The 26,925-nt window shown below is 37.3% G+C and overlaps 1 protein-coding gene across 4 annotated transcripts in view; it reads right to left on the bottom strand.

The window, feature by feature from the left end:
- LOC136024704 (neuronal acetylcholine receptor subunit alpha-10-like) overlaps positions 1 to 26,925 on the bottom strand; it is a 644,557-nt gene that overhangs the window by 24,750 nt on the left and 592,882 nt on the right. For all 4 annotated transcript variants that reach the window (XM_065700127.1, XM_065700144.1, XM_065700123.1 and 1 more), the window contains exon 9: positions 11,277 to 11,365. In XM_065700127.1, coding sequence (XP_065556199.1) covers positions 11,277 to 11,365 — 89 coding nt within the window. The remainder of the gene's footprint in view (positions 1 to 11,276; positions 11,366 to 26,925) is intronic.

The following is a 26,925-nucleotide window of genomic DNA, read 5'->3' as shown; positions in this document are numbered from 1 at the left end:
CTTTCTGTATTCTCTGTTGGATATCAGCGTCGGAAGATCCGTCAGAACAAAGCTGGGAGCCTAGGTATGTGAAACGGTTGACATTTTCCAGCTGAACTTGGCTGACAGTTAGTGGGAATGGTCCTGTGTCGTGGTTAATAGCCATGAATTTCGTTTTCTCTGTGCTGACTTTCAAGCCGATCAGGTCTGCCCAGGCCACAACTCTGTCAAGCATGTTTTGGGCTTCTACAGGGTCTGACTGGAGGCCAACATCATCCTCATAATCGAGGTCAGTCAGTGAGAGACTCTGTCCAACCTGCGCTCCTGGATAAGACGATAGAGCATTTTCAAGCACCCAATCGATGCAATAATTGAACAGAGTCGGAGAGAGGACACATCCTTGTTTTACTCCGAACTCAACCAGAAATTCTTCGGTTTCTTCGCCATAGATTCTAACTCGGCTCACTGAAGCGTCATAGTATGCCTTCATCAGTTCAACAAACTTCAGCGGCATTCCGTCATTCTCTAGGATCTTCCAAAGTTTCTGGCGAGTGACAGAGTCGAAGGCGGCAATGAAGTCCAGGAACATCAAGATCAGGGGTAGGTTGTACCTTTCAAACTGCTGGATAATGAGGCGAAAGGCGAAGATATTATCAGTCCCACCTCTACCTGGTCGAAAGCCGGATTGATTTCCTCGAGTTCTTTCCTCCCTTGCCCCTTTGAAGCGGTTCAAGAGTATGATCCCGAATATTTTGACGGCAATGTCTATGATACTTATTCCGCGGTAATTTTTGCATTCAGTTTTTTCTCCTTTCTTATAGAAAGGGAGGATGACTGATGTCTTCCAATCTTTTTGAAAAGTGTTGGTCCTCCACACTTCTTCGAGAATGCCATGGAGCTGTTCAGCAGTGACCTCAGGGCATTGTTTGTAGAGTTCCGGGGGGAGGCCGTCTTCACCAGGGGCCTTGTGGTTTTTTAGGGTTTTGATCGCGTTTAGTATTTCGGCTCTGGTAGGTGTATCCAGCTCGATATCGTAAGGCTCTTTAGAGACAGAAGGTGGGAAGGCATCATGAGCAGATGAAGAGGATGGGTTCAGGAGGAGCTGAAAGTGATCCTTCCATCTTGTTGAACGTTCCTTGTGACAACTAATGATTTTTCCTGATCTGTTTTTGATTATTTCTGAGACAGCAGTTTTCTTACCAACGGATTCCTTCAGGATCTGGTAAAGCTTGCGGGTGTCACGTAAGCGTGCTGCTTTCTCTAATGACTCGGCAGCATCTTCCCACATTTGGTGGCGGTCCATCCGAACAGAGCGTTTTACCTGTCTGCGTAACTCCTTTGTTTCTTCTTTAAGGCCTCCCATCTTTTGTCTTCGCACACCGACTATTGACAGGGTTCTAGCGGTTATCCAGTGTTGTCGTTTGATTTTTGCTCGGCCTAGGATCTCATCGGCAGTCTCTGTCATCACGGTTTTAAAGGTCTCCCATCTCTTATCGGGGGTCAGGTTTTCATCAGAGCTGAGGGCGTCAAACCGGTTAGTCAGTTCCAAGTTGAGGGCCTGCCGCACTTCTTTGTCTTGAAGTTTACCGATATCGAAGCCGACCTTGGACTTGTTTTTTCTTCGAATTGCAAGACGTAGCAAAATTTTTGCTGCGACGAGCCTGTGGTCAGATCCAGACTGTGAGCCTGTGTCCGCGCCGTTGTAAGAGCGAGAGTCCTGCACGGAGCTTCTCCAGCGCTGGCGTACGAGAATGAAGTCAATTTGGGCCTTAGTGACACCGTCATTTGAATGCCAAGTTAAGAGGTGGCTAGGTTTGTGTTGAAATATGGTATTGGTGATAACAAGGTGGTTCATCAAGGCATAGTTTACCAGCCTCTGCCCATTCTCGCATCTGTGACCCTGTCCAAATTTTCCCAGTATTTGTCTTGTGGTCTGGTCAGATGGACCAACTCTTGCGTTGAAGTCTCCGGAAACAATCAAATAATCACGTGCGGCTATAGAAGAAGACAACTGCTGCAGTTCACCGTAGAAATCATCCTTGGTCGTTTCAGTAGCGTCACGGGTGGGGGCATAGGTAGAAATTATCGACACATTTGCAGGGTTTCCTTTTAGTCTGATTCTAGCAAGTCTACAGGAGACTGGCTCCCATTCTAGGAGAGCGTTTCTGGTTCTTTGGTTCATGATGAAACCAACTCCGTGGAGTCCTGAATTATCTTCTACTCCGGAATAGAAAAAGTGGAACTGATGTAGTGTTTCAGGAGCCGTTATAACTATAGAGCCAGAACCGGAGATTCTGGTCTCGGATATGCAAAGTATGTCTATGTTGTACTTCTCCATCTCATGGACAAGAAAAGCTTGTGTGGCTTCTTGTTTAGCGGATCTTACATTCCAGCATCCAACATTTATTCTGGATTTTGCCTGTTTAATGACTGTAGTAGGTTTTCCTAGATTTATGGCGTTGAAAGGATTTTTCGACTTCGCCGCCATATTCAAAGTCGCGTCGCCTGCCGGGAACGCCGTAGTATGGTTGGCTAGTTTACTTCTCGACACCTGAGCCAATACGGGGGCCGCGTCGCTTGCCGGGGATGGCGTAGTTGTTACAACTTTTCTTCTAGGTCTCAGATCCATCAATGTTCCTTGGGAATAGAGTTGACCGCAAGGTCCCCAGTCTTGCGGGTCACCCGGAGCGCGTTGGCCACCAAATTGCTCGGCGTGGAGCTCAGTGGTGTTTACACCCTTCCACCGCTTTGAGGTGTGCTGCCAGATTTCCTCTGCTGCCCAAGGACGGAAGATCGAGCCTCATTGCCTGTAACTACCATCACCACCATGGAGGTATACAGGCTTAGCTTGACCTTTGACTCCCACCTAGAATCAGCAGGGGCTTTAGGAAGGGCTTTTGTTTTTTTGACGCGTTATAGATATTAGAATTCCTCTTTCCTGTTTAGTCTTTACAGAATCACACAAGCTAAACTAGTATGTTCCTTCATTTCATGTAATTTAGCTTTGTCTTCTATCCTCAAATTTAGTTGTGTAACATTTTCGTGTACAATTCAATGTCATTTTTAGTGTTTCTTGCTCCATGCCTTTCCTTTAGCTGTTCAAAGTCATTTATCATTTTTGTAATTTTTCACACGTCATAGATAATATTAACGATATGACCACTCCTGGGAAAAATAATGTAATTTCATCAGCTCCCAGTGACATGTCATTTTTATTCCACTTACTATTTTTACAATTTTAAACGAGTTATTTCCTATAGCCGTAATCTAAGACTGTTTAAAGAGCCTTTTATGTGCATGATAATCGTTCCTTCCTTCCTTTCTCTCTATTTTCAATTTTCAAACGATTTATTTCCTGTAGCTGTAAAATTACGGCTTTTTAAAGTGCCTTTTATGTGCCTGAAGTTCTTTCCTTCCTTCCTTTCCCAATTTTTGAGAAAATCTTTTACTTTTTCTTTAAACTTACTTTAATTGCATAGCAGATCATTAAAATCTTGCATCCAAGCTCGAATACTGGCTCAGAGCTGCTCTTTCGAGAACCCTTTAATGCTGAATGGTTCAACTTCCCGTTACTCTTTACCCACTTAATTTTTTCTGAACTTTTGAGAATTTAAATATGAATAGAGCAGTGTTCGGATAAATCCGGATTCTCTCCTAAATAATTTCTTGGACCATGTCTTATACACAATCTGTGTTTCTGCTGGCTGTTATTCCTTCACACAATCCTGGTCAACTTGGATTAATCTACCACTATCTGTTCGGATAAATCTGGATTCTCTCCTAAATAATTTCTTGGACCATTTCTTTTACACAGTCTGTACATCCGTTAGCTGTTATTTCTTCACACAAACCTGGTCAACTTGGATTGATTTACCACAATCTGTTCGGATAAATCCGGATTCTCTCCTAAATAATTTCTTGGACCATTTCGTATGCACAATCTGTACTTCCGTTAGCTGTTATTCGTTCACACAAACCTGGTCAACTTGGATTGATTTACCACTATCTGTTCGGATAAATTCGGATTCTCTCCTAAATAATTTCTTGGACCATTTCTTATACACAATCTGTACTTCCGTTAGCTGTTGTTCCTTCACACAAACCTGGTTAACTTGGATTGATTTACCACTATCTGTTCGGATAAATCCGGATTCTATCCTAAATAATTTCTTGGACCATGTCTTATACACAATCTGTGTTTCTGCTGGCTGTTATTCCTTCACACAATCCTGGTCAGCTTGGATTAATCTACCACTATCTGTTCGGATAAATCTGGATTCTCTCCTAAATAATTTCTTGGACCAATTCTTTTACACAGTCTGTGCATCCGTTAGTTGTTATTTCTTTACACAAACCTGGTCAACTTGGATTTATTTACCACAATCTGTTCGGATAAATCCGGATTCTCTCCTAAATAATTTCTTGGACCATTTCTTATGCACAATCTGTACTTCCGTTAGCTGTTATTCGTTCACACAAACCTGGTCAACTTGGATTGATTTACCACTATCTGTTCGGATAAATTCGGATTCTCTCCTAAATAATTTCTTGGACCATTTCTTATACACAATCTGTACTTCCGTTAGCTGTTATTCCTTCACACAAACCTGGTTAACTTGGATTGATTTACCACTATCTGTTCGGATAAATCCGGATTCCCTCCTAAATAATTTCTTGGACCATTTCTTGTGCACAATATGTAATTCCACTAGCTGTTAGTCCTTCACACAAACCTGGTCAACTTGGATTGATCTACCACTATCTCTTCGGATAAATCCGGATTCTCTCCTAAATAATTTCTTGGACTATTTCTTTTTCATTTACGAAAAATTAAGAGAGAAAAACGGGCTTAATTGAAATGAAGCAGTGGAACAAAAAACAAAATTAAAAAATACAACAACGAAACATTAGTTTTAAAAAATCTGAATATTTCGGCTCCACATCCACGAATAGTTCGGCTCCACGGGAGTCTTTCTCATCGGAAAGTTAAAACGTTAAAAAATAAAAAAAAAACCGTTTTTTTTTATAAATAAAGCTGTACGAAAAACGACAAAAAAAACACACCGGAGAAAGAAAGAAAAAAACAGCTTAAACAAAAACAAAATGTGAGTTAGAATATGATTTATACTTATCTGTTTTGTTTTTAGATATTTTTCTCTTTCTTTCTCCCGTCCTTTGTCCTTTTTTAGATAGTTTTATTTTTCTTTAAATATTTTATCTTCTTTAAAGTTTTCTTTCTTTCGTTGAGAAAGGCTCCAATATCCGATATATTAGGGTTTTAATTTTTATAAATAATGTTTTTTCCCTTTTTTGTTTTTTCTTTATTTAAATTAAACCCATTTTTTCTCTTAATTTTGTGTATTATTTCCTAAACTGAGATTTTAATTCTTTTATATTCCATGTACTTATCATCGCCCTCAATTAATCATTCTTTTTTTTAATGCTTCTTTTGCAACATTTACTCCACATACTGCATAATTAAAACTGCGGGATCAAATTTTTCTGCACAAAGCAACTTCTGTAGCTTATGTAAAAGTACTTTTTCTTGATGGTACTTGTACGCTCACCATAACAAGTGGTTCAGAGTATAAACTGCAAACACTCTCGTCATTTTCAAAACACACTCCCTTGATTACGCTACATACTTTCCTTTAAAAGAAGCCAACACCTGACTCAAACCCTTCGCAAACATACTTATATCCTTTTAAAGCTTTAAACTTTTTTCTAGCGAACGCATCTATAGCATAGGTATTCCTCAGAAATTCATGACTTTTATGCAAGTTAATTTTCTATCTAGCAATTTAGTATAATAATAAATGTAATAGCTAATTGAATAATTTCATCTTAGCACATCGATTAAGAATACTAACTTTTCTAATTTCGTAATTAATCTAATTTAGACCAATTTAATAATTAATTTAAGCCTTCAATCTTTACTTCAGCACTCTTTTCAAATGGAGTAATTTACTTTTGCTTTTATTCAAATTAATAAAATCAGCTACCTAATAAAAACATTAAAGAGACAATAAAGAAATCAAAAAATCCAATTTTTGGTCTGAATCGATGCTCATAAACATAAAGCTCGATCATTTTTCCCACATTCGATAATTAGAGAAAACTAATGTTTCATAAATGAGGACTTACAGAACATAGTAGACAGCGAAAAATCGTCCCACTTTAATATTTTGATTATGCCATTAATAGCGTTTTGAAACCAAGACAATTAAATTTCAAGTATATGTTTTTAACCAAATATAAAAATTGAAATAATCTTTCCAAAGGTGAAAAATGACAATGAAAAATTCTAATATCCAGAAGTTTCAATTATAATTGTTACTAATGGTCACTCTTAGACCACATTGAACAGAAACAAAACACTCAAAAAAGCGAAGAGAAAACTTAATAACTTGGAAAAAAATTAAACACGAGATATACGGTAAAAAAAAAATTCAATCAGCTCATAGCAATGAGCTGTAAGTAAGGAGCGCCTCGGCTCAGTAGTCAGAATTCTAAAAACACATGATGTCAATAGATACATAAAAAAGTGTTTTTTTTATGTTGATTTCAAATTTATAATATCATCACAATTAGTGTTACCAATCAAAAGCTACGAGCCTAAGAAAAATTGTCTGATTCTCAAAAAAGGGGGAAACCTCAAAAAGTCAAAGAATCTTAATGAAAATCACACCATCAAATTCAGCGTAACAGAGGATCTTTATTTAGAGGTTTCAAGTTCCCATCAGCAAAAATGTGGAATTTTGCATTTTTTTTGCAAGAGGAAAGAACAAGGCTGCGTGTTATTTTTTTTTCCCCAACGGTGATCATATTCAACCAATCATCCAAGAAAATCTGGAAAAGGCACGTTCGAAAGGGAATTAAAAATCCTAGTGCCCCTTTTAAGTTACGAAAAAGATTGGAGGGCACCTAGACCCCCACGTCCTTTTTCCCCAAAGTCGTCCGGTTGATATTTTGAGGTTGCCATTCTCTTCAGCATAGTTGAAAGATCCAATAACAATACCTTTGGGTGCAACATTACCCCCCACAGCTCCTGGGTAAAGGTCTTTAAGCTATGAAAACTGCCCATTGTTTACATACAGTATTATTTTGTGATTGGGAAGTAGGGACAATTTTTAGAGGGGGAAGATTTTATGCTAGGGAAGCTTCCAGGGGTAAACTTTTTGGAAAAATTGTATACTAGGAGGATTTGACAGAATTCCCATACGACATTTTTTTTTATTTGTCTTACTTTGTTTTCGCTGACTCAATTTTGCATGTTGAGGCGTTCCGGAGGGATTATCAGGGAGAAATTTTCAGAGGGTTTGCAATTGCCTGGGAAATTTTCCAGTGGGGGAGGATTTTCCATGGGAAAAATTTCCACAGAAGATGGGATTTCCGGAGTGATTGGAATAACGATTAGAAATAAAAGTCTTTTTCAAATTAAAGTATACCAAGTACAATTTTTCAGGCGGAATCGTCTGCAAGAAATTTTAGGAGGGCAGATTTTTAGAAAAGACAGAATTGTCCGGACAGAATTTTAAATGGTGGGTTAAGTGAGAGAAACTTTCTACGGAGGACTCTTCCGTAAGGGGAGAAAATTTTTGATGGATGGGCATGCAGATTTACCGGTGTTATTTGAGAAACAGTAAGAAATTAAATAATAAAAAACAAGTTTTTTTCAACTGAAAGTAAGGAGCAACATTAAAACTCAAAACGAATATTAATTATTCCACATATGAGGGGTTGCCCCACCCTTGATACCTAGCTATTTGGACTAAAGTTTGACTCTTTGTATCAATTTTTTAAGAACGACTCCGGAAACACAGCGGCCGTATAATTAGTAAGCTTTTTTTTAAAAAATACTACAGAATTTAGCGTGAAGCGCAAGATATTGAGGAGAAAGGGCAACCCCATCATATGTGGAATAATTTCTGTTTGTTTTGAGTTTTAATGATGCTCCTTACTTTCAGCTGAAAAACTTTGTTTTTTATTTAATATATATCGCAGGTAATTCTATAACGTTGCCTGTAGTGAAGAACCATAAGGCTTCAACGCATTATCATTTATTTTTTTTTTTTTGTACCAAGGGCATTTCACATGGAAGGGCTAGTCGTTTAAACTTTGGAAGAAGCTCATTCAATTTGAAATAGAAAGTTATAGTTCCTTTTTTAAAAGTCAAAAGTAATCAGAGAGCAAACAGCCCTTCCGAACGCCCTTTTTTTCCTCAAATGCATCCGATCAAAATTGAAACGATAGCTATTTTGTTCAAAAAAGTCCAAAGGTTGAAAAAAAGGCTTTTATGCTTGACAACCCCCTTCAGCCGCTAAGGAAAGGGCTATAGATTACGGACATAGTCCATAGTCTTATAAACTTGGGAAAGGGCTCAATTGATTGGAAATTCAAAGTTCAACTGTCCTTCTTAAGAGTCTGTCCTGGGGAGGAAACTTTCCAGGGAGTGAATTTTCAGTGGAGATTTTACACTGGTGGGAATATGCCAGAATTCCAATACGAAACTTTTCTTATGTCTTGCATTTTCTTCGTCGACTCAACTTTACGTGTGGAGATATTAAAGGTAATTGTCCGGGGTGAATTTTCATCAGGATTCAATTGTCTAGAAAATAAAACTGTGTGGATGAGAGATTTTCCCCGTGAAAGTTTAGAGAGATTTCCTGGCATTATTAAAAAAAAACAATCATTTTCAACTGAAAGTAAGGAGCAATATTCAAACTTAAAACGAACAGAGATTATTTTGTATCTGAGGGGGTTGCTCCTCCTCAACACCTTCTTACTATAATGTTTGAATTCTGTCTCAATTCTTTGAGAACGACTCCTGAAACACTATGTTCGTCTAATTTGAACAATAAGAAACTTTGTTTAAAGCACTAAAAAACTATAGCGTAAAGAGCAAGGTGTTGAGGAGGAGCTACCCCTCTCATATACGTAATAGTTTCTTTCCGTTTTAAGTTTTAATGTTGCTCCTTACTTTCAGTTGAAAAAAATTGTCTTTTTTTATTTAATCAGTATATGACTGTAACACGTTTAGCATCATGGTGCAATATATCATGGTGCAATATATCATGGTGCATCATGGTGCAATATATGACTGCAACACGGCGTTTAGCATCATGGTGGTGCTCTGATTGACTTGAAATAGGACCAGTTGCAGACATTGGTGACCAAAATCATTTTCTTTGCTCTACCAGTAACGGAAGGAAAACTCAATATCAGCATTCTTTCGAAAGTCACGCCTCAAAGTATTTAATCTTTTTACTATTATAGCCACAAGACTCCATTGCCTGCTGATGCATCTGGCATAAAAACATATTAAAACTCTAGTTTTCAGGCTACTTAAGAAAATACGAAAGACATTGGATAAAAGTCTACATCAGCTGAGAGCAAGCTAGGATTTAAATTAAAAGCGTGCTCTTTTCCCCCATCGGAATAAGAAAAGTAATTTAATTCGAAAGCCGCCACAAGGACAATAGCTTAATTTTTTGTTATATTAAGCAACTTTTGCTATTTTTCATTTAGAATTAGAAGCTTGTTTTCTTTATCTGAGTTTTAAGATTTCTGTTTAAAAATTTCATACAGGTGTAATTTTAACATTTCTAATGTTAAAAACATATTGAAAACTTATCAAACATTCTTAAGTAAACTTACTAAAAATTCTAGTAGTTTAACTCAATTTTTCTGATCAAAAAACTGTTTTGACGCGCTGCTGATGTTCCCAAGGGTTATACCCCTTTTTAACGCAGAGAAAAACTAATAAGGACAAAACGAATAACCATAAATATGTCCTAAATAGAATCATAATAGTCATAAACAAATCAATATTTAAATTTCTAGTGTCCCTATAGTTCCAAACCTGCAATAATATGTTGTTTTTTGTTTTTTTTATTTCTTTGCCTTCCTTAGCCCATTGCATAAAGTGCTTATCATTAAAGATGGATATAGCTTTTTTAAATTTTTAAAAAATGGTCGGGATGATAAAAAAAAATGTTCTGTCAAAGCCAAACCAAAAGTTTCCAAAAGTTTTCCAAATTTGAGTGCATCATCTATGGAATTGCAAAGTTTAATACGTCCGCAAAGACCAGGACTGCTAACTATGGTAAGTGTTTCGGCAATTTTTAACCCTCTTCAAGGAAAATATAAAATAATTCGATGGAAGTCCTTTGAAAAGCTAAAGAGAGAGGTGAACAAAGAGGAAGAAAAATAAATATCACCGGCATATACTTTCTTGGAATAACGTGTAATCTTTTCTACCACTAGCCTTATTAAGTGAGCTACAGCATCCACCAAAGCCTTTTTTAATAGGAAAAAGGTGAAGACATGAAGAAAGAGTGATATGGATCTGGGAAAATAACGAAGAAGGGCTATTTGAGATCCGTAAAGGTTTTATTGTTTACAAGCTTACCTGAAAGAAAGAAATTGAAGAAAAATGCCCCTCCCCCTTAAAAATTCCCCACAGAAAATTTCATGGCAGAAAACTCCATCCTGCCGAAAGCTTCTTCTCCGCAGAAAATTCTCCAACAGGAAATTATTCAGCTCTCATGGAAGCCCCCCCCCTCATTTTATAATAACGATCGTATTTTTAAATTTAAAAACACTTGAACAACTCCACCATAAAATTCACTCCGCGGACAATTCGCCCCTCTAAAAATTCAGTTCTGATGTAAACTATCCCTCTTGAAAACTCTTCTTCCTTAAAAAATTTCCCCTTGCGGAAAATCCCCCATGAGAATTTATTCCCACGGGAAATTTCCTCCTTCTTGTTAGTAACGGGTGTATTTTTAAATGTAAAAGTATTTGAAAATTAGGTTAGGAATATTGTCTTCTGCTTTACCATTTCAATGTCATCTATTCTAAGTACTTGTATTGAGGAGCCTCTAATTTCAGTCAGCACGAAAAAATTCAAAAACACAAGAGGGCCTAGACGAATGGGGGATAAGTTTTAGGCCTAAAACTTTTGTAAGAGTGTACTCAAAAGCTCCAATAAATTTCCTGGTGTTCAGATAAAAAGTGCCGTAACACATACAGGACACACCGACGCATGGACTGACATACATTCGTTTTTATTCATATAGAAGATAGATTTCTAAGCGACAGCGAATTCCCTTCTCAAAAAGTTAAACGAAAGCTGTCTGTGGTAAAAGCGACGCTGAATAGAAAACGCTTTTGTCCAGTAGTAAATTAAGTATTTCCTTTCTTTTCTGTGTTTTATTTTTGTTTTTGCTCTACTAAATTCTTTTGTGGACTTTGGATTAGTAGGACATTATTTTGCGCATTATTTGAAAGCATACCTGGAGTTTGTGACGCCGTTTAATTCTCTTGGAAGACCCTCATTATCAGAGAACTTCTCAGGCACTTCAATATGGGTTGGTGTTCTATCCTAAAAGATAATTATGGTTGATAATTATTAGGCTGCAATATGCCGCAATTTTAAACTTATAGAATTTTAGGTAGTAATTTTTTCCTGAAATTATTCTAAAAAGTGGGTGTCATAGCTGCAACAACTTTAGAGGAGCACAAGTTCAGTACCAAACACCAAGAACCAGCACTGTGAAGTTCAACCTAGTAAAAGGAAGTACACACTCGCGACCGTGTTGACGATATTTTGGGGGGAGGAGGAGCAGGAAGGGGTGATTTTTTCAGATAGAGTAAAGGATTTAAAGTCATTGTTTTATCAGAGGAGTGTTTCCGGATATAAAATCATCTTTTACTTTTATGAGGTTTTGTTCTTCGAAGGGGAGAGGAATGTTTCTTTACTTCCCATATACGATGGGGTCTGCTACTCAGAGAGCTTCCCTCTCCACTCTTTACTCCAAAGTAAGACTAGTGCATTGTTAATGTGACAAGTATGGCTAATTGGTAACATTAAGTTTTATTTACCGACTACCTTTGAAAATATTTCCAATGAAAATGAAATGTCCAATGAAATGAAAACCGGTGCAAAAACCGTCCAACGTCCAATGCAGTAATGTCCGAAACAATGTCAAATGGAAACCGTTGTAAGTTGTAAGGTGCAGATTTGTTTTTTTGCACAAGAGCATTCTTGAAACATTAATAAAGAAAACTTTAATGCAAAGAATGGTCTGTAATCTCCTTATATACGCTATGTGATCATATCTGTTTGTTTTGCTTTAATCGTATGTTTTGTACTTTACTTACATGTACTTAACAATAACTTGTTCAAGGCACTTTACTTACATGTTTAATTTCAGCTGTTTTCAATAACTTGTTCAAGGCAACACAAAAATAAAGGTCGTTACACTCACCCAATACCACCTGCTGTTTATACTAAATATTTAAGTTTGTTCTTCAGTACACAACCAGCTAGATAAAATATATTTTTCCTAGATTTTTTTTTTTTGGTCGCTTAAAATAAAATTTTTTACAAATGTTCCGATACATAAAAACTAGTGTTTTCTTTTAAAACATCGTTTTACCAATAAGAGGAGAGTTGTCCCCTATTCCCTTCAGCTCCCATAATGGACATAAATTCTAGATTTATTCAATCAAAAAACGAATGAACAATGGCCAGGCAGCCACAGATCAGTTATTTTTTTGGGAGGGGGGGGGGTCTAAGATATCTTAAATGAGAATGAATGTTCAAATTTTTGTTTATTTTCTTGTGTATTTTTATAAGTCTTATATTTTGTTACAAGTTTATTTACCCTAAAAAGCACAAAACCTTATCATAGATGCAACAAAACCTTATCATAGGTGTCACAGCTGGGTTGATCTTAGGTGGAAAGGCACGCGTAAAAATGATGTATATCACGCGTAAAAATGACGATTATTTTGATTGACGAAATGACGATATTTATTTACGTCATAAAAATGACGTAAAAATGTATATCACGCGTAAAAATGACGATTATTTTGATTGACGAAATGACGATATTTATTTACATCATAAAAATGACGTAAAAATGTATAGCACGTGTAAAAATGATGTAAAAATGATGTATAAAAATGACAATTTCTGCAGGGGGACGGGATAGTTGACCAAGTCCCCCTTCCCTTAGAATTTGATTTTCAGAAGGCAGGACATCAAAACCACCTATGATGCATGACTGAAGAACTTCTCACAGAAATTTTAAAATGTGAGCAGCTTTCCAACGTTGTATGTGTGTAATTAACGTTAGGACTTCTCATAAAAAGTTTAAAATGTGAGCAGCTTTCCAACGTTGCATGCGTGTAACTGACGTTAGGACTTCTCACAGAAAGTTTAAAATGTGAGCAGCTTTCCAACGTTGTATGCGTGTAACTAACATTAGGACTTCAGGCAGAAAGTTTAAAATGTGAGCGGCTTTCCAACGTTGTATGCGTTTAAATTAACGTTAGGACTTCTTATAGAAAGTTTAAAATGTGAGCAGCTTTCCAACGTTGTATGCGTGTAACTGTTAATATTGCTGAATAAACAGTCAAAAATGGCTGCTTGTCTATTGTGGACGGCAAACGAGACTCGAAACAAATGTGCCACCGTTCAGTAGAAGGTCTTCTGAGCCCTGGACCAGAGACGATGTGAAAATAGCTTTTATACAGATTTTAGCCAATCTCAGTTTGTCGCTCGGTAACACTTTGACTCTTTTTGGGCAAATTTTTTGCGGCAGAAAATGAGTCAAACTCCACTAAAACACTTTGTTCTACTAATTAAGACACAAAAATAATGATATGTTATCTACAGAGATCTTGAACTTGGTAGCTAGACGCAGTATTTTTACCCATTCTTGCCGTGGTTTTACAGATGATGGCACAATTTTCCACTTAGTTAAATAAAGAGCATTTAAATAGTTACATGACATATACTGGAATCTCAATTTCCGTGGGTATATGCAGCGGTTTTACTGACTCGTGCAGTGATTTTACGTATCGAATAATTTGTAAAAACAAATAGCCTGTCGGTCAAAATCTTCGCTTCCCCCCCCCAAAAAAAACTTTTTGGCTAGCTGTGACCCTGGCTGTACAAATAGGCTCCCAACAGCTTTAAATCAAATGTTCATCTCGAAATTTCCCTTGATAGCATTTGGGTCAGAATTTCACTCAATAACATTTTGGCTCTAGCTGGGCCATTTTATTCTTTCGTTTTCTTTTGTAGCACAAAATTAAAGAAATTGGCATTAAAGTTACGAAACGATTCTTTTGTCTGAGGCACCACTCTGGTGGTGCCTTAGCCAAGAGCAATGCACCTTTGGTGTAAAATTTCCCCGCCAACATTGTATGGAAGGGATGGCCGAAGATACTTCAGAGGGAACATAATTGATCGATTTTGATGCCTTGGCTATTTAGGGGGCTTATATGGGAGATGGCCCTTCTCTTATTTCTGGTACATTCCTATTTTAAGTAGGTTTTGACTTTTCATTTTAAATACTACTCATTTCGGGTTTTATCCGTACATCCATAGGGGTAACTGCTATTTTTATGTCGGTCTCCATAATTCGTTTTAATTTCTGTTACCTTTGGGGTTCATTTGCCATTCATAATAATTTTGATTTGTTTAAGTTGGAATAATTGCAGAATTTATTTCTGTTTATTTTAGATTTTTATATGGCTTTTTAATTTTCTTTAGTAGTACGTTTAGTAGTAAGTTTAGTAAGTAAGTTTAGTAGTAAGTTCTTTAGTAGTAAGTTTCTTTAGTAGAGTTTACTTAAGCTTATAAGTTTACCATTGGCTTGAATCGCTCTTTATTTACAGGTCATAATCATGAATATTTTGACTGTTCAGTATCAAGAAATTGAAAAGATGGTAAGGAATATTGTGATTAATGACAGAAAAATAAGGACTTCCGAAAAATGAAATATACAACACAGGTCATAATCATGACCTGTATTGTATATTTGTTATACAACCTTTTGTTATATATTTTGTTTATATTTGTTAGACAAGGCAGCATTAAACAAGTCTTTACTTCCTTTTATAGCAAACGATGACTATTTGGTTTCAATATTTTCTCTTTCTCCTCCAATTGAGCTTTTCTTTAATCACAATTGTCTATATCCGCCCTCAAAATCTTCCTCCTTTTACTTTTGTTCTATCTTTCTATTTCAAGGTTTAATTCCTTATTACGGATATCCCTAATCCTACTTGATGCCGAATGACTATGGGGAAGATAATCTTCCAAGCTTTTTCCAGTGGGGAAACGATTCCATATGTCAATCAAACTAAAGAGGGTAATGATTTCATCTGGCTGGAAATACTATTAATTAACTCGTCTTTGCATTTTCAATTATAGTTTACAATTTAAAGATCCATTCACCATAATAAATGGTAATTCACCAATTCACCATAGTGAACATAGTTTATAATTTAAAGGTTCATTCACCATAGTGAATGGTGATTCACCAATTCACCACAGTGAACATAGTTTATAATTTAAAGGTCCATTCACCATAGTGAATGGTGATTCACCAATTCACCATAGTGAATATACTTTATAATTTAAAGGTCTATTCACCATAAAGAATGGTGATTAACCAATTCATTATAGTGAATATAGTTTATAATTTGTCCATTCACCATAGTGAATGGTGATTCACCAATTCACCATAGTGAATATAGTTTATAATTTAAAGTTCCATTCACCAGAGTGAATGGTGATTCGCCAATTCACCATAGTGAATATCTATATATATAAAAATAAGTTATCTGTGTGTCTGTCGAGTGACGTCATGTTTGTGTGTCGACTGACGTCATGTTTGTCGACTGACGAAATTACAGACCGGGACATCGGGACACAAATGACTACCGGGACACCGGGACATCTATCTTCTACCTATCTATCTATATATATATATATATATATATATATATATATATATATACATATATATATAAACTAGCTGTTGGGGTGGCGCTTCGCGCCACCCCAACACCTAGTTGGCCCCCACAAGCCCCCCCGCGCGCGTAAGTCGTTACGCGCCATATTAGTTACGCGCCATTGTAGTTGTGTCCCTGTGTCCCACCTGTGATATATATATATATATATATATATATATATATATATATATATATATATATATATATATATATATATATATATATATATATATATATATATATATGTATATATATATATATATATATATATATATATATATATATATATATATATATATATATATATATATATATATATATATATATGTTGTATATAAATAGATTGTCAGGCTTACTGACTCTTGAACATGCAACATATAATTGTCCATGGGAAAAACAATCCGTATTCAGATCTATACCTCATTACTCTAATGATGTGTCTCTGTGTTCCGGTCGTCATTTATATTCCCTGTGTCCTGGTCGTCATTTGTGTCCCGGTCTGTAATTTCTATTCGAACAATCCCTGTGTCCCGGTCGTCATTTATATATCCCGCCTGTGCCCCCGGCGTCCCCATTGTAGTTGTGTCCCTGTGTCCCGGTCGTCATTTATATTCCCTGTGTCTCGGTCGTGATTTGTGTCCGGATGTCCCAGTCTGTAATTTCTCTTTGAGGATCCCGGTCGTCATTTATATTCCCTGTGTCCCGGTCGCCATTTGTGTCCCGGTATGTAATTTCATCAGTCGACAAACATGAAGTCAGTCGACACACAAACATGACGTGGCACTTTGCGCCACCCCAACACCTAGTTGGTGGGGCACTTCGCGCCCCCCCCCAAGCCCCCCCGCGCGCGAAAGTCGTTACGCGCGCGTAATTCGTTAACAGTTAATCGTAAGTCGTTAGCAGGTTCCTGCTATTCAACGCGTGACTTCAACTCGTCACGAATTAGTGAAAATTATAAGATGTCTACTTGGAATAATTATGTTGAAAGTGCTCAAAGAGCTACTCAAATAGTCTATGCCAAAAAACTTGCGGCTGATAGAGAGAGTAAGAAAAGAAAGCGTGCCGAGGAATCTCAAGAACAGCAAGAAAACAGGCTTGCGGCTGATAGAGAAAGTAAGAGAAGAAAGCGTGCCGAGGAATCACAAGAACAGCGAGAAAACAGGCTTGCGGCTGATAGAGAAGGTAAGAACAGAAAGCGTGCCGAGGAATCACAAGAGCAACGTGAAAACAGGCTTGCGGCTTCAAAAGATAATGCCAAAAGAAAGCGTGCCGAGGAATCAGAGCAACCTGAAAGTTATCGCCTGGCATTCAGGTACAGCCCAGTCGATGATTATAGCTTAAGTGGATGTGTTCAAATCGGGACTATGTCTAAAATTTGTTCCTATTGCAAGGCCTTGAAATTCAATGGTGAAACAATGGGAATGTGTTGCGCCTCAGGAAAAGTTAAACTTCCTCTATTGGCTGCACCACCAGAGCCATTGAAGACTTCCTTACTGGAACTACGTCAGAATCTAAGCGTTTTTTGTCAAAAATCAGAAAATATAACTCATGTTTCCAAATGACGTCGTTTGGAGCCCAAATCGAAAATCCAGATCAATTTATGTCTACTTTCAAAGTAAAAGGGCAAATTTATCATAGAGCAGGGTCCCTTCTACCATTCTCAGGCGAGAATCATAAATTTTTACAATTGTACTTCATCAGTGATAGAAATTCTGAATTGAATGCACGTTGCGAAATTTCTCCAAACGTTGAAAGGACTATCGTTTCCCAATTGCAACATCTTTTCCACGAAAATAATAATTTAGTGCGTATGTTCAAAACAGCCATCGATTTGATGCCTACGCATAAAATTGTTATTTCCGCTGACAAAACGCCTCCTGGCCAACATGTGCGTAGATACAATGCTCCAACTATCGACGAAGTGGCAATCGTTATGGTCGGTGATCAGTTTTTACCTCGAGATATTATTCTTCATAAGCGAAACGCTCAGTTGTTAAAAATTGCTGAAACTCATCGATGCTACGATGCCCTACAATATCCTATCATTTTTTGGGATGGAGCCGACGGCTATCACTTTAATATTAAATTGATGAATCCAGCCACTAACAAAGAAATGAATAAGAAATGCAGTGCAATGCATTATTATTCCTATAGACTAATGATTCGGCATGATGAAGAAAATTATATTTTAAAATGCCGTGAATTGTTTCACCAATTCGTCGTTGATATGTATGCTAAAATTGAATCAGAACGTTTGCTATATATCCGCCTGAATCAGACCAAGCTCCGCTCTGAACAATACATTCATTTGCGAGATGCAGTTATAAATGACGGTAATATCACAAACGTTGGAAGATTAACAATTTTACCTTCGTCATATGCTGGCAGTCCCCGTCATATGCATGAATATGCTCAAGATGCTATTGTGTATATTCGTCTCTATGGTCGTCCAGATTTATTTATTACATTTACATGTAATCAATCTTGGGACGAGATACTGCAGCTTTTACTTCAAGGACAATCGGCGGTTCATAGACATGACATTACGGCCCGTGTCTTCCGGCAAAAGTTGAAATCACTGATAAACTACATAGTAAAACTTGAAGTGTTTGGGTCAGTGCGATGCTGGATGTACTCAGTGGAATGGCAAAAACGAGGTTTGCCACACGCACATATACTAATCTGGCTACATAAAAAAATTACTTCGAACGAAATTGATGATGTGATTTCCGCTGAAATACCTGATGAAAATGTCGATAAGGGGTTACATGATATTATTGTAAAAAATATGATACATGGACCTTGCGGTGCACTGAATGAATATTCACCATGCATGGCCAAAGAAAGGTGCACAAAGCAATATCCTCGACTTTTAGTATCCAACACAATTACTGGCAATGATGGTTACCCACAATATAGAAGAAGATCTACTGAAGATGGCGGTAAAACAGCAATAATAAAGAAGCGTAACGGTACCACCATCGAAGTAGATAACCAGTGGGTTGTTCCATATTCCCCATTATTATCAAAAACATTTAATGCACACATAAACGTTGAATACTGTAACTCCGTAAAGGCAATCAAATACATATGTAAATACGTCAACAAAGGCAGTGACATGGCAGTTTTTGGCTTGCAGCCCGAAATCAAAGATATCGACGAAATCGTACAATATCAGGCTGGAAGATACATAAGCAGTAATGAAGCTGTTTGGCGAATTCTTTCATTTCCGATACATGAACGTAGTCCAGCTGTTGTTCACTTAGCGGTACATTTACAGAATGGTCAACGTGTTTATTTCTCGGAAACCAACGTGCAACAAAGAGCCCTGAATCCACCGGATACAAAGTTAACCGCTTTCTTTTCACTTTGCAAAAATGATTCTTTTGCAAAAAAACTGCTGTATACTGAAGTGCCTTCGTATTACACGTGGAATACTAAAAATAAAGTATTTGAACGTCGAAAACAGGGTAAGTCAGTCGACGGCCAACCTACCATCTTCAAAGATACCACGATAGTGTCCCGGTATGTAATTTCATCAGTTGACAAACATGACGTCAGTCGACAAACAACTTCATGACGCATACAGCTCAATCCTTATAATGACGTCAGTCGACAAACATGACGTCACTCGACACACAAATATGACGTCACTCGACACACACACAGACAACTTATCTATCTATCTAAAAATCAGTTGTCTGTGTGTGTGTGTGTGTGTGTCGAGTGACGTCATGTTTGTGTGTCGACTGACGTCATATAATTGTCGACTGAAAAATAAAGGAGAAAAACGAAACTAAAAAAATGAAAATAAAATAAAAAAAGACTAAAAAGGTAAAAACTACAAAAAAACTAAAAAGAAAAAAGAAAAAAAAAACTAAAAAAAATAAAAAAGTAAAAACCAAAAAAACTAAAAAGAAAAAAAGGGGAAAAACACAAAAATTTATTGCATCATATAACAATTCAAAAACGAATATATATATACAGACCGGGACACCGGGACACAAATGACGACCGGGACACCGGGACACAAGGAATATAAATGACGACCGGGACACTCAAAGAGAAATTACAGACTGGGACACCGGGACACCAATGATGACCGGGACACAGGGAATATAAATGACGACCAGGACACAGGGACACAACTACAACGGGGACGCCGGGGGGCACAGGGGGATATATAAATGACGACGGCGACACAGGGAATGGTCGATTAGCAATCACCATCAACAAAGCTCAAGGGCAATCATTAGAATCACAGGGACACAACTACAATGGCGCGTAACTAATATGGCGCGTAACGACTTACGCGCGCGGGGGGCTTGGGGGGGGGGGGGGGCGAAGCGCCCCCAACAACTAGGTGTTTGGGTAAGCTCAAGGGCAATCATTAGAATAATGAGGTATAGATCTGAATACAGATTGTTTCTCCCATGGGCAATTATACGTTGCATGTTCAAGAGTCGGTAAACCTGACAATCTATTTATATGCACAGACAATGGGACAGCCAAGAATGTTGTATATTCGCAAGTTTTACGTAGTTAAAAATATATATATATATATATATATATATATCTATTTATATTCATAGGTGGGACACAGGGACACAACTACAATGGCGCGTAACGACTTACACGCGCGGGGGGGCTTGGGGGGTGGCGCGAAGCGCCCCCACCAACTAGGTGTTGGGGTGGCGCGAAGCGCCACCCCAACAGCTAGTAGGGAATATAAATGACAACCGGGACACTCAAAGAGAAAGCGATCGGGACACAAGGAATGTTCGATTAGCAATCACCATTAACAAAGCACCGGGACACAAATGACGACCGGGACACAGGGAATATAAATGACGACCAGGACACTCAAAGAGAAATTACAGAGCGGGACACCGGAATACAAATGACGACCGGGACAAAAATGACGACCGGGACACCGGGACACAGGGAATATAAATGACGACCGTGACACTCAAAGAAAAATTACAGACTGGGACACCGGGACACAAATGACGACCGGGACACAGGAAACAACTACAACGGGGACGCCGGGGGGTACAGGGGGATATATAAATGACGACGGGGACACAGGGAATGTTCGATTAGCAATCACCATCAACAAAGCTCAAGGGCAATCATTAGAATAATGAGGTATAGATCTGAATACAGATTGTTTTTCCCATGGACAATTATATGTTGCATGGTCAAGAGTCGGTAAACCTGACAATCTATTTATGAATATAGTTTATAGTTTAAAGGTCTATTCACCATCCATAGTTAAAAAAGAGAAGAACTGTACCAGAAATTAGAATGATTCTAAAACACTACTAACAGCAAGACATTGGATCGAACAACCCATTTCGAGCAGCTTTTTATTTCAAACATTAGTGGTCAAGCGAGTACCAAAGAACATTCTCACAAAACCTCTCTGGAAAACGTCTAGCATATTTTTCAAACCGTTTAAAACTTACACTTTTAAACCCATACTCCACAATTGTCACTGCCACAGCTTCTTTCAACTACCGTTATCGTGACTCTGGAAAAACATATTCTTACAAGCTTTTTGCTTCTACAAAAAAACTTTGTATCATGAATATTTTGTGTTAACCGTATCAAGGTTCTAGTGATCCCACTGCTGCCAGATTAGTAGAGATTTCCTCAAATTTTTCCAAAATAATTGGTTCTCCAAAATCCTCCTGGAGATTTAAGTTCGTAAACACCCAAACTTTCATGCAAAATTAAGTCGTTAATTTCTGTTGACGTTGATTTTCCGGAGATTTCCGAGAAGCCGATTTTCTTTTCAAAAAATTAATGAAAACATTGAAAAGTTCTAAGATATTAAAAGCCGCATTAGCTTCCTTATTAATAATACTACCTAGGACGTTAGGCTATCCACTTCAGTGACATTTGCAAGGATAGGGTCTTGCGGTCCGCTACCCCGGAATCCTAAGCCTCTCTAAATTACTGGACACTTCTTATTCAATCTATATAAAAAATTTACTTAGTTATTACCCCCATCCCCTTAAAAAAAACTTGCAATTACGCGCCTGTTCCATTTGACTGATTTTCTCGGATCATAACATAACCTCTTTGGCCCAATTCTTTCCTTCTTTAAAAGACTTGGTATTATAAACATTGATCTTGAAAAATTATGTCACACCCTAAATTTTCAAATCTTTGGAAATTCATTTTCTCACCAACAGTTTAACGTAGAAAACTAAAGAAATTGGTATATTCCAACTCTGGGCTATTTTTTATTCAAATTTGCTACCATATTCTTCCATAGTCTTTACATATAAATATATATAAAGCAACGAATTTGATTAACTACTAACTCTACACTGAGCTTTTACTACAGTAACTTCACACGGCATTATTTTCGTCCACAACACTAACCACTTTTGTTTACAAATGTGGTATACGCACGCCATATAAGTAAAGCAGTGCTATCAATTATGGTAGGCATGGAGTGGAAGAGGGTGTATATGTTCCCCCGGGATTTTTGGCCTTCTCCTCGTAGATCCTAGAAAACTACCCTCTTTCTTGGGAAAAGTTTGGGGGATAGTTTCATTTTAAAAAATTCAGAAGACGATAAATTTATCCCAAGGTAGAATTAGAAAAATAAATGTTCAAGTCCCTCCCAAATCTTAATGAACTGACACGAGGGAAGAGGAAAACCTGTAATAAAGCTGTACTGTCTATCGAATCAAATGCATATTCATTGTAATATTCTATAAGTGACTATTTTCCATCATAATAACTTTGTGTGTTATTCATGATATCTTTTCTAGGTTATTATTAAAATTTATATTAATTTAGTATTAACAAGAAGAACCCACGGGGTACTTTTTGTCAAAAATAATATTTGAAGTTTCGCCTGCTATCGCCTCCTAAATCTGCACCGGCCATATGTAACAAACTCCTTAACATTCAATAACTCTTCCTCAAAAAGTAAATCTTTCTTCACTTCTAAGTTATCAAAAAGCCTTCACTATTTTCTTCACCATTTCTTAGTACCTTATCTTGGCTTAGCAGTTTTCCGAAACATTTGACGAAAGAACAAGTTCAGAATATAAATCGCATTCATGCAATCAGAATTCGAAGATATACTTGATATATTTATGTAAGCAATAAAAGATTGGTTTATTATTTTGAAGACTCTTTTTCTAAGCTAAATACAAGTACCTCATAAAAATAATTTCAGCAGCAAGGATTTTTGGAAATAACGGACTCATTTTGTATACATTGACATTTAGTCAATCAATTGCAGGATCGTCGAATAATAAAGTTTTCTAGATTTTTCTTTAATTTTTCTTCGAATATTGCAGTTTAGCCAGATCATAAACAAACCCTGTCATGATCAGGGTAACCAAAATGAAAACATATATAAGTAAATAACGCAAAAACAATTTGAGAAGCAAAAAAACCATGCTTATTTTGCTAAGAATTTCTTTCTTAGAAGTATAGCCTATATATATATATATATATATATATATATATCTTCTATATATATAAAAATAAGTTGTCTGTCTGTCTGTGGATCAGGTGACGTCATGTTTCTGTGTTGACTGACGTCATGAAATTAGTTGTCGTCATTTTTGCTTTGACGGTGACGTCATTCAAGATATTTAAGACATATATTCTCACGTAGAAATCTATTAATGTTTAAGTTTAAAATGACTGATGAACTTACAATGGCAAAAGCCGATGAAGATGCTCAAAGAGTCTATGCCAAAAAACTTGCTGCTGATAGAGAAAGTCAGAAAAGAAAGCGTGCCGAGGAATCAAAAGAACAGCAAGGAAACAGGCTTGAGGCTAAAGAACGCAAAACCGCGCAGTTAGATGAAGATCCACCTGGACAGCGAGAGTCAAAACATATCAAAACTGAAAATGATAGCGATGATGATTGGGTTTGGGATTGGATAAGGTCATCAATGCCTACCAGATTTTAGTTAAAAAAAAACAAAGGTTCGGCGATATGTATTTCATAGTGAAGCCGAAAAATAAAGAAGAAAAAGAAAACTGAAAAAAGAAAAAATGTAAAAAACTAAAAAATACTAAAAAGAAAAAACACTCAAAGAGAAATTATAGACCGGGACGCAAATGACGACCGGGACACAGGTATTTAAGAATATCGTTCAAAGACAAATTTTTAATTGTAAGAAGACCGTTGAAAGAAAAATTTCTAATTGTAAAATGACTGAAGAACCTACAATGGCAACACCCGAGGAAGCTGCTCAAAACGAATGTATTCAAGTCGAAGTAGCTGAGTTGGTAAAGCGTTATGTTTCAGGTTCTAGGTCCGAGAGGCTCCAGGTTTGAACCTTGGCTTTAGCATTAATACAAAAGAAGAAAAAACTAAAAAAGGTAAAAACGTCAAAAAAATGTTTCTGTGTCGACTGACGTCATAACGTTAGTTGTCGTCATTTTTGCTATGACGGTGACGTCATTAAAGATATTTAAGACATATATGTTCACGTAGAAATCTATTAATGTTTAAGTTTAAAATGACTGATGAACTTACAATGGCAAAAGCCGATGAAGATGCTCAAAGAGTCTATGCCAAAAAACTTGCTGCTGATAGAGAAAGTCAGAAAAGAAAGCGTGCCGAGGAATCAAAAGAACAGCAAGGAAACAGGCTTGAGGCTAAAGAACGCAAAACCGCGCAGTTAGATGAAGATCCACCTGGACAGTGAGAGTCAAAACATATCAAAACTGAAAATGATAGCGATGATGATTGGGTTTGGGATTTTGACTTGGATAAGGTCATCAATGCCTACCAGATTTTAGTTAAAAAAAAACAAAGGTTCGGCGATATGTATTTCATAGTGAAGCTGAAAAATAAAGAAGAAAAAGAAAACTGAAAAAAGAAAAAATGTAAAAAACTAAAAAATGCTAAAAAGAAAAAACACTCAAAGAGAAATTACAGACCGGGACACAAATGACGACCGGGACAGAGGGAATATAAATAACGACCGGGACACTCAAAGAGAAATTACAGACTGGGTTACCGGGACACAAATGACGACCGGGACACATGGAATATAAATGACGACCAGGACACAGGTATTTAAGAATATCGTTCAAAGACAAATTTTTAATTGTAAGAAGACCGTTGAAAGAGAAATTTCTAATTGTAAAATGACTGAAGAACCTACAATGGCAACACCCGAGGAAGCTGCTCAAAACGAATGTATTCAAGCCGAAGTAGCTGAGTTGGTAAAGCGTTATGTTTCAGATTCTAGGTCCGAGAGGCTCCAGATTTGAACCTTGGCTTTAGCATTAATACAAAAGAAGAAAAAAACTAAAAAAGGTAAAAACTACAAAAAAAACTAATATGGCGCGTAACGACTTACGCGCGCGGGGGGGCTTGGGGGGCGCGAAGCGCCCTACCAACTAGGTGTTGGGGTGGCACGAAGCGCCACCCTAACAGCTAGTATATATATATATATATATATATATATATATATATATATATATATATATATATATATATATATATATATATATATATATATATATATATATATATATATATATATATATATATATCAAGTGCCTTTGTACCTGCCGGGAGAGTCTCCCTTAAGTTTTGGGGATCAGGTGGAAAGGGGGCTGACTCTTCCCTTGTCTATAGGGGTTCGTCCCAGGATGCTGCCAGATAGACTAGTACAGAATGTTGTGCTGAATTTTGCCGTAAGGACGTAATCAAAAGAAATGCCAACACCGACATCAGAATTCAGTGACTCTACCAAAGTTCGTTATATATCAGCAAGAAGAAGTTCTTACAATTGTTGGTAAGGCAAGTGCTACGCTAACCCGAAAGGTAAACGATTTATGCCTAGAATTCAAGAATATTGTGTCTATAGCTAAAGAGCGGGGCCTATGCTGTCCCTCGACGAGCAGATCCCCAGATCCTGCTAATCCAGTAGCTGTCAGTCCTCAGCCATCTTATGCCGTTGTTCTCAAAATGCCAAAATCTCTTGATGACCCCGATGCTCGTAAGTAGTTTTTGGACAGCGTTTGTCCCGACTCAGTGGAAATAAGTGAGCTAAGAAAGTTGAAACAGGACTGGAAACTGTACGTCAAATCTAAATCATCTGCCGAGAAAATTGTTGAGAAAATGAAACCTAGTAAGCCTGAAGTTGCTGCAATGCTCAATGAGAAACTGTTTATTTCTGTCCTGATGCAGGCTCCACCTAACATAACTCATACTGATGTAGAATCCCTTGTTCCAAGTGCATCGAGGGCGATATAAATCGGTAACTTTGTGCGTTCCAAAGTGTTTCTGGTGTATTTTGGGATAAGGAAGGATCTTGAAGATTTTCTTGCGGTATCAGTTCGGGTATGAGAAAATGCCAGCGGAAGAGTTAAAATTTCTCCCGAAAAGGTGTTTTTCCTGTCATGGAGTTAGTCACATAGCGGCCGACTGCGTACTGACGCCTAATTGTGGTTGTTGCGGCGCTTCTGACCACACCTCCACGAAGCATAATAGGTGCACGAAAGATATGTTCTGCACTTTGCGTAAAAAGAAAGGCCATATGTGCTACAGTGTAAGGTGTCCGGCTAATAAGGTGATAAAAAATGCTAAATCCCTATCAAACGAGTCTAAAACCCATCCACTCAAAATGCAATGAAGAAGAAATAAACCAAGGATCATCCATATCTTATGCCATTGTCTTATGGAATTTAAATGGAAATTTGCTAAATCGATTTGTGCTTTAAAGAACTTTATATCTAATGTGACAGAATGTGTATTCAGGAGCACTTTGCGACTACTTTGAGCCTGAACCTTTCGGAACTATCAACCAATCATAAAGTGTTCTCGATCGCTGAACGCCACTCTCAGTCTTGTGGCAGGCCTTATGGTGGTCTAGCAACTTTAGTGAAGTCATGTTTTCCTTTGTCTATTTTTGATTCTGCAAGTAAATTTTTGACAATTAGAATCCAGAGTTTTTTTGTGCTAAACATTTATCTGCCCACGAACTACTGTGACGACCGATCGCTCCTTACTTATAGTTCGGTACCATGAACTGTTTGAAAAATACAAAATTCCACATTTAAGAGACAGGAGTTTGAAACTTCTATAGTAGGGTTCTCTGATACGCTGAATCTAACGGTGTAAGTTTCATT

This window comes from Artemia franciscana, chromosome 1 (assembly GCF_032884065.1).
Source record: "Artemia franciscana chromosome 1, ASM3288406v1, whole genome shotgun sequence".
Taxonomy (NCBI): domain Eukaryota; kingdom Metazoa; phylum Arthropoda; class Branchiopoda; order Anostraca; family Artemiidae; genus Artemia; species Artemia franciscana.
The sequence above is the reverse complement of the archived record's forward strand: the minus strand, read 5'-3'. Positions and strand labels throughout refer to the sequence as shown.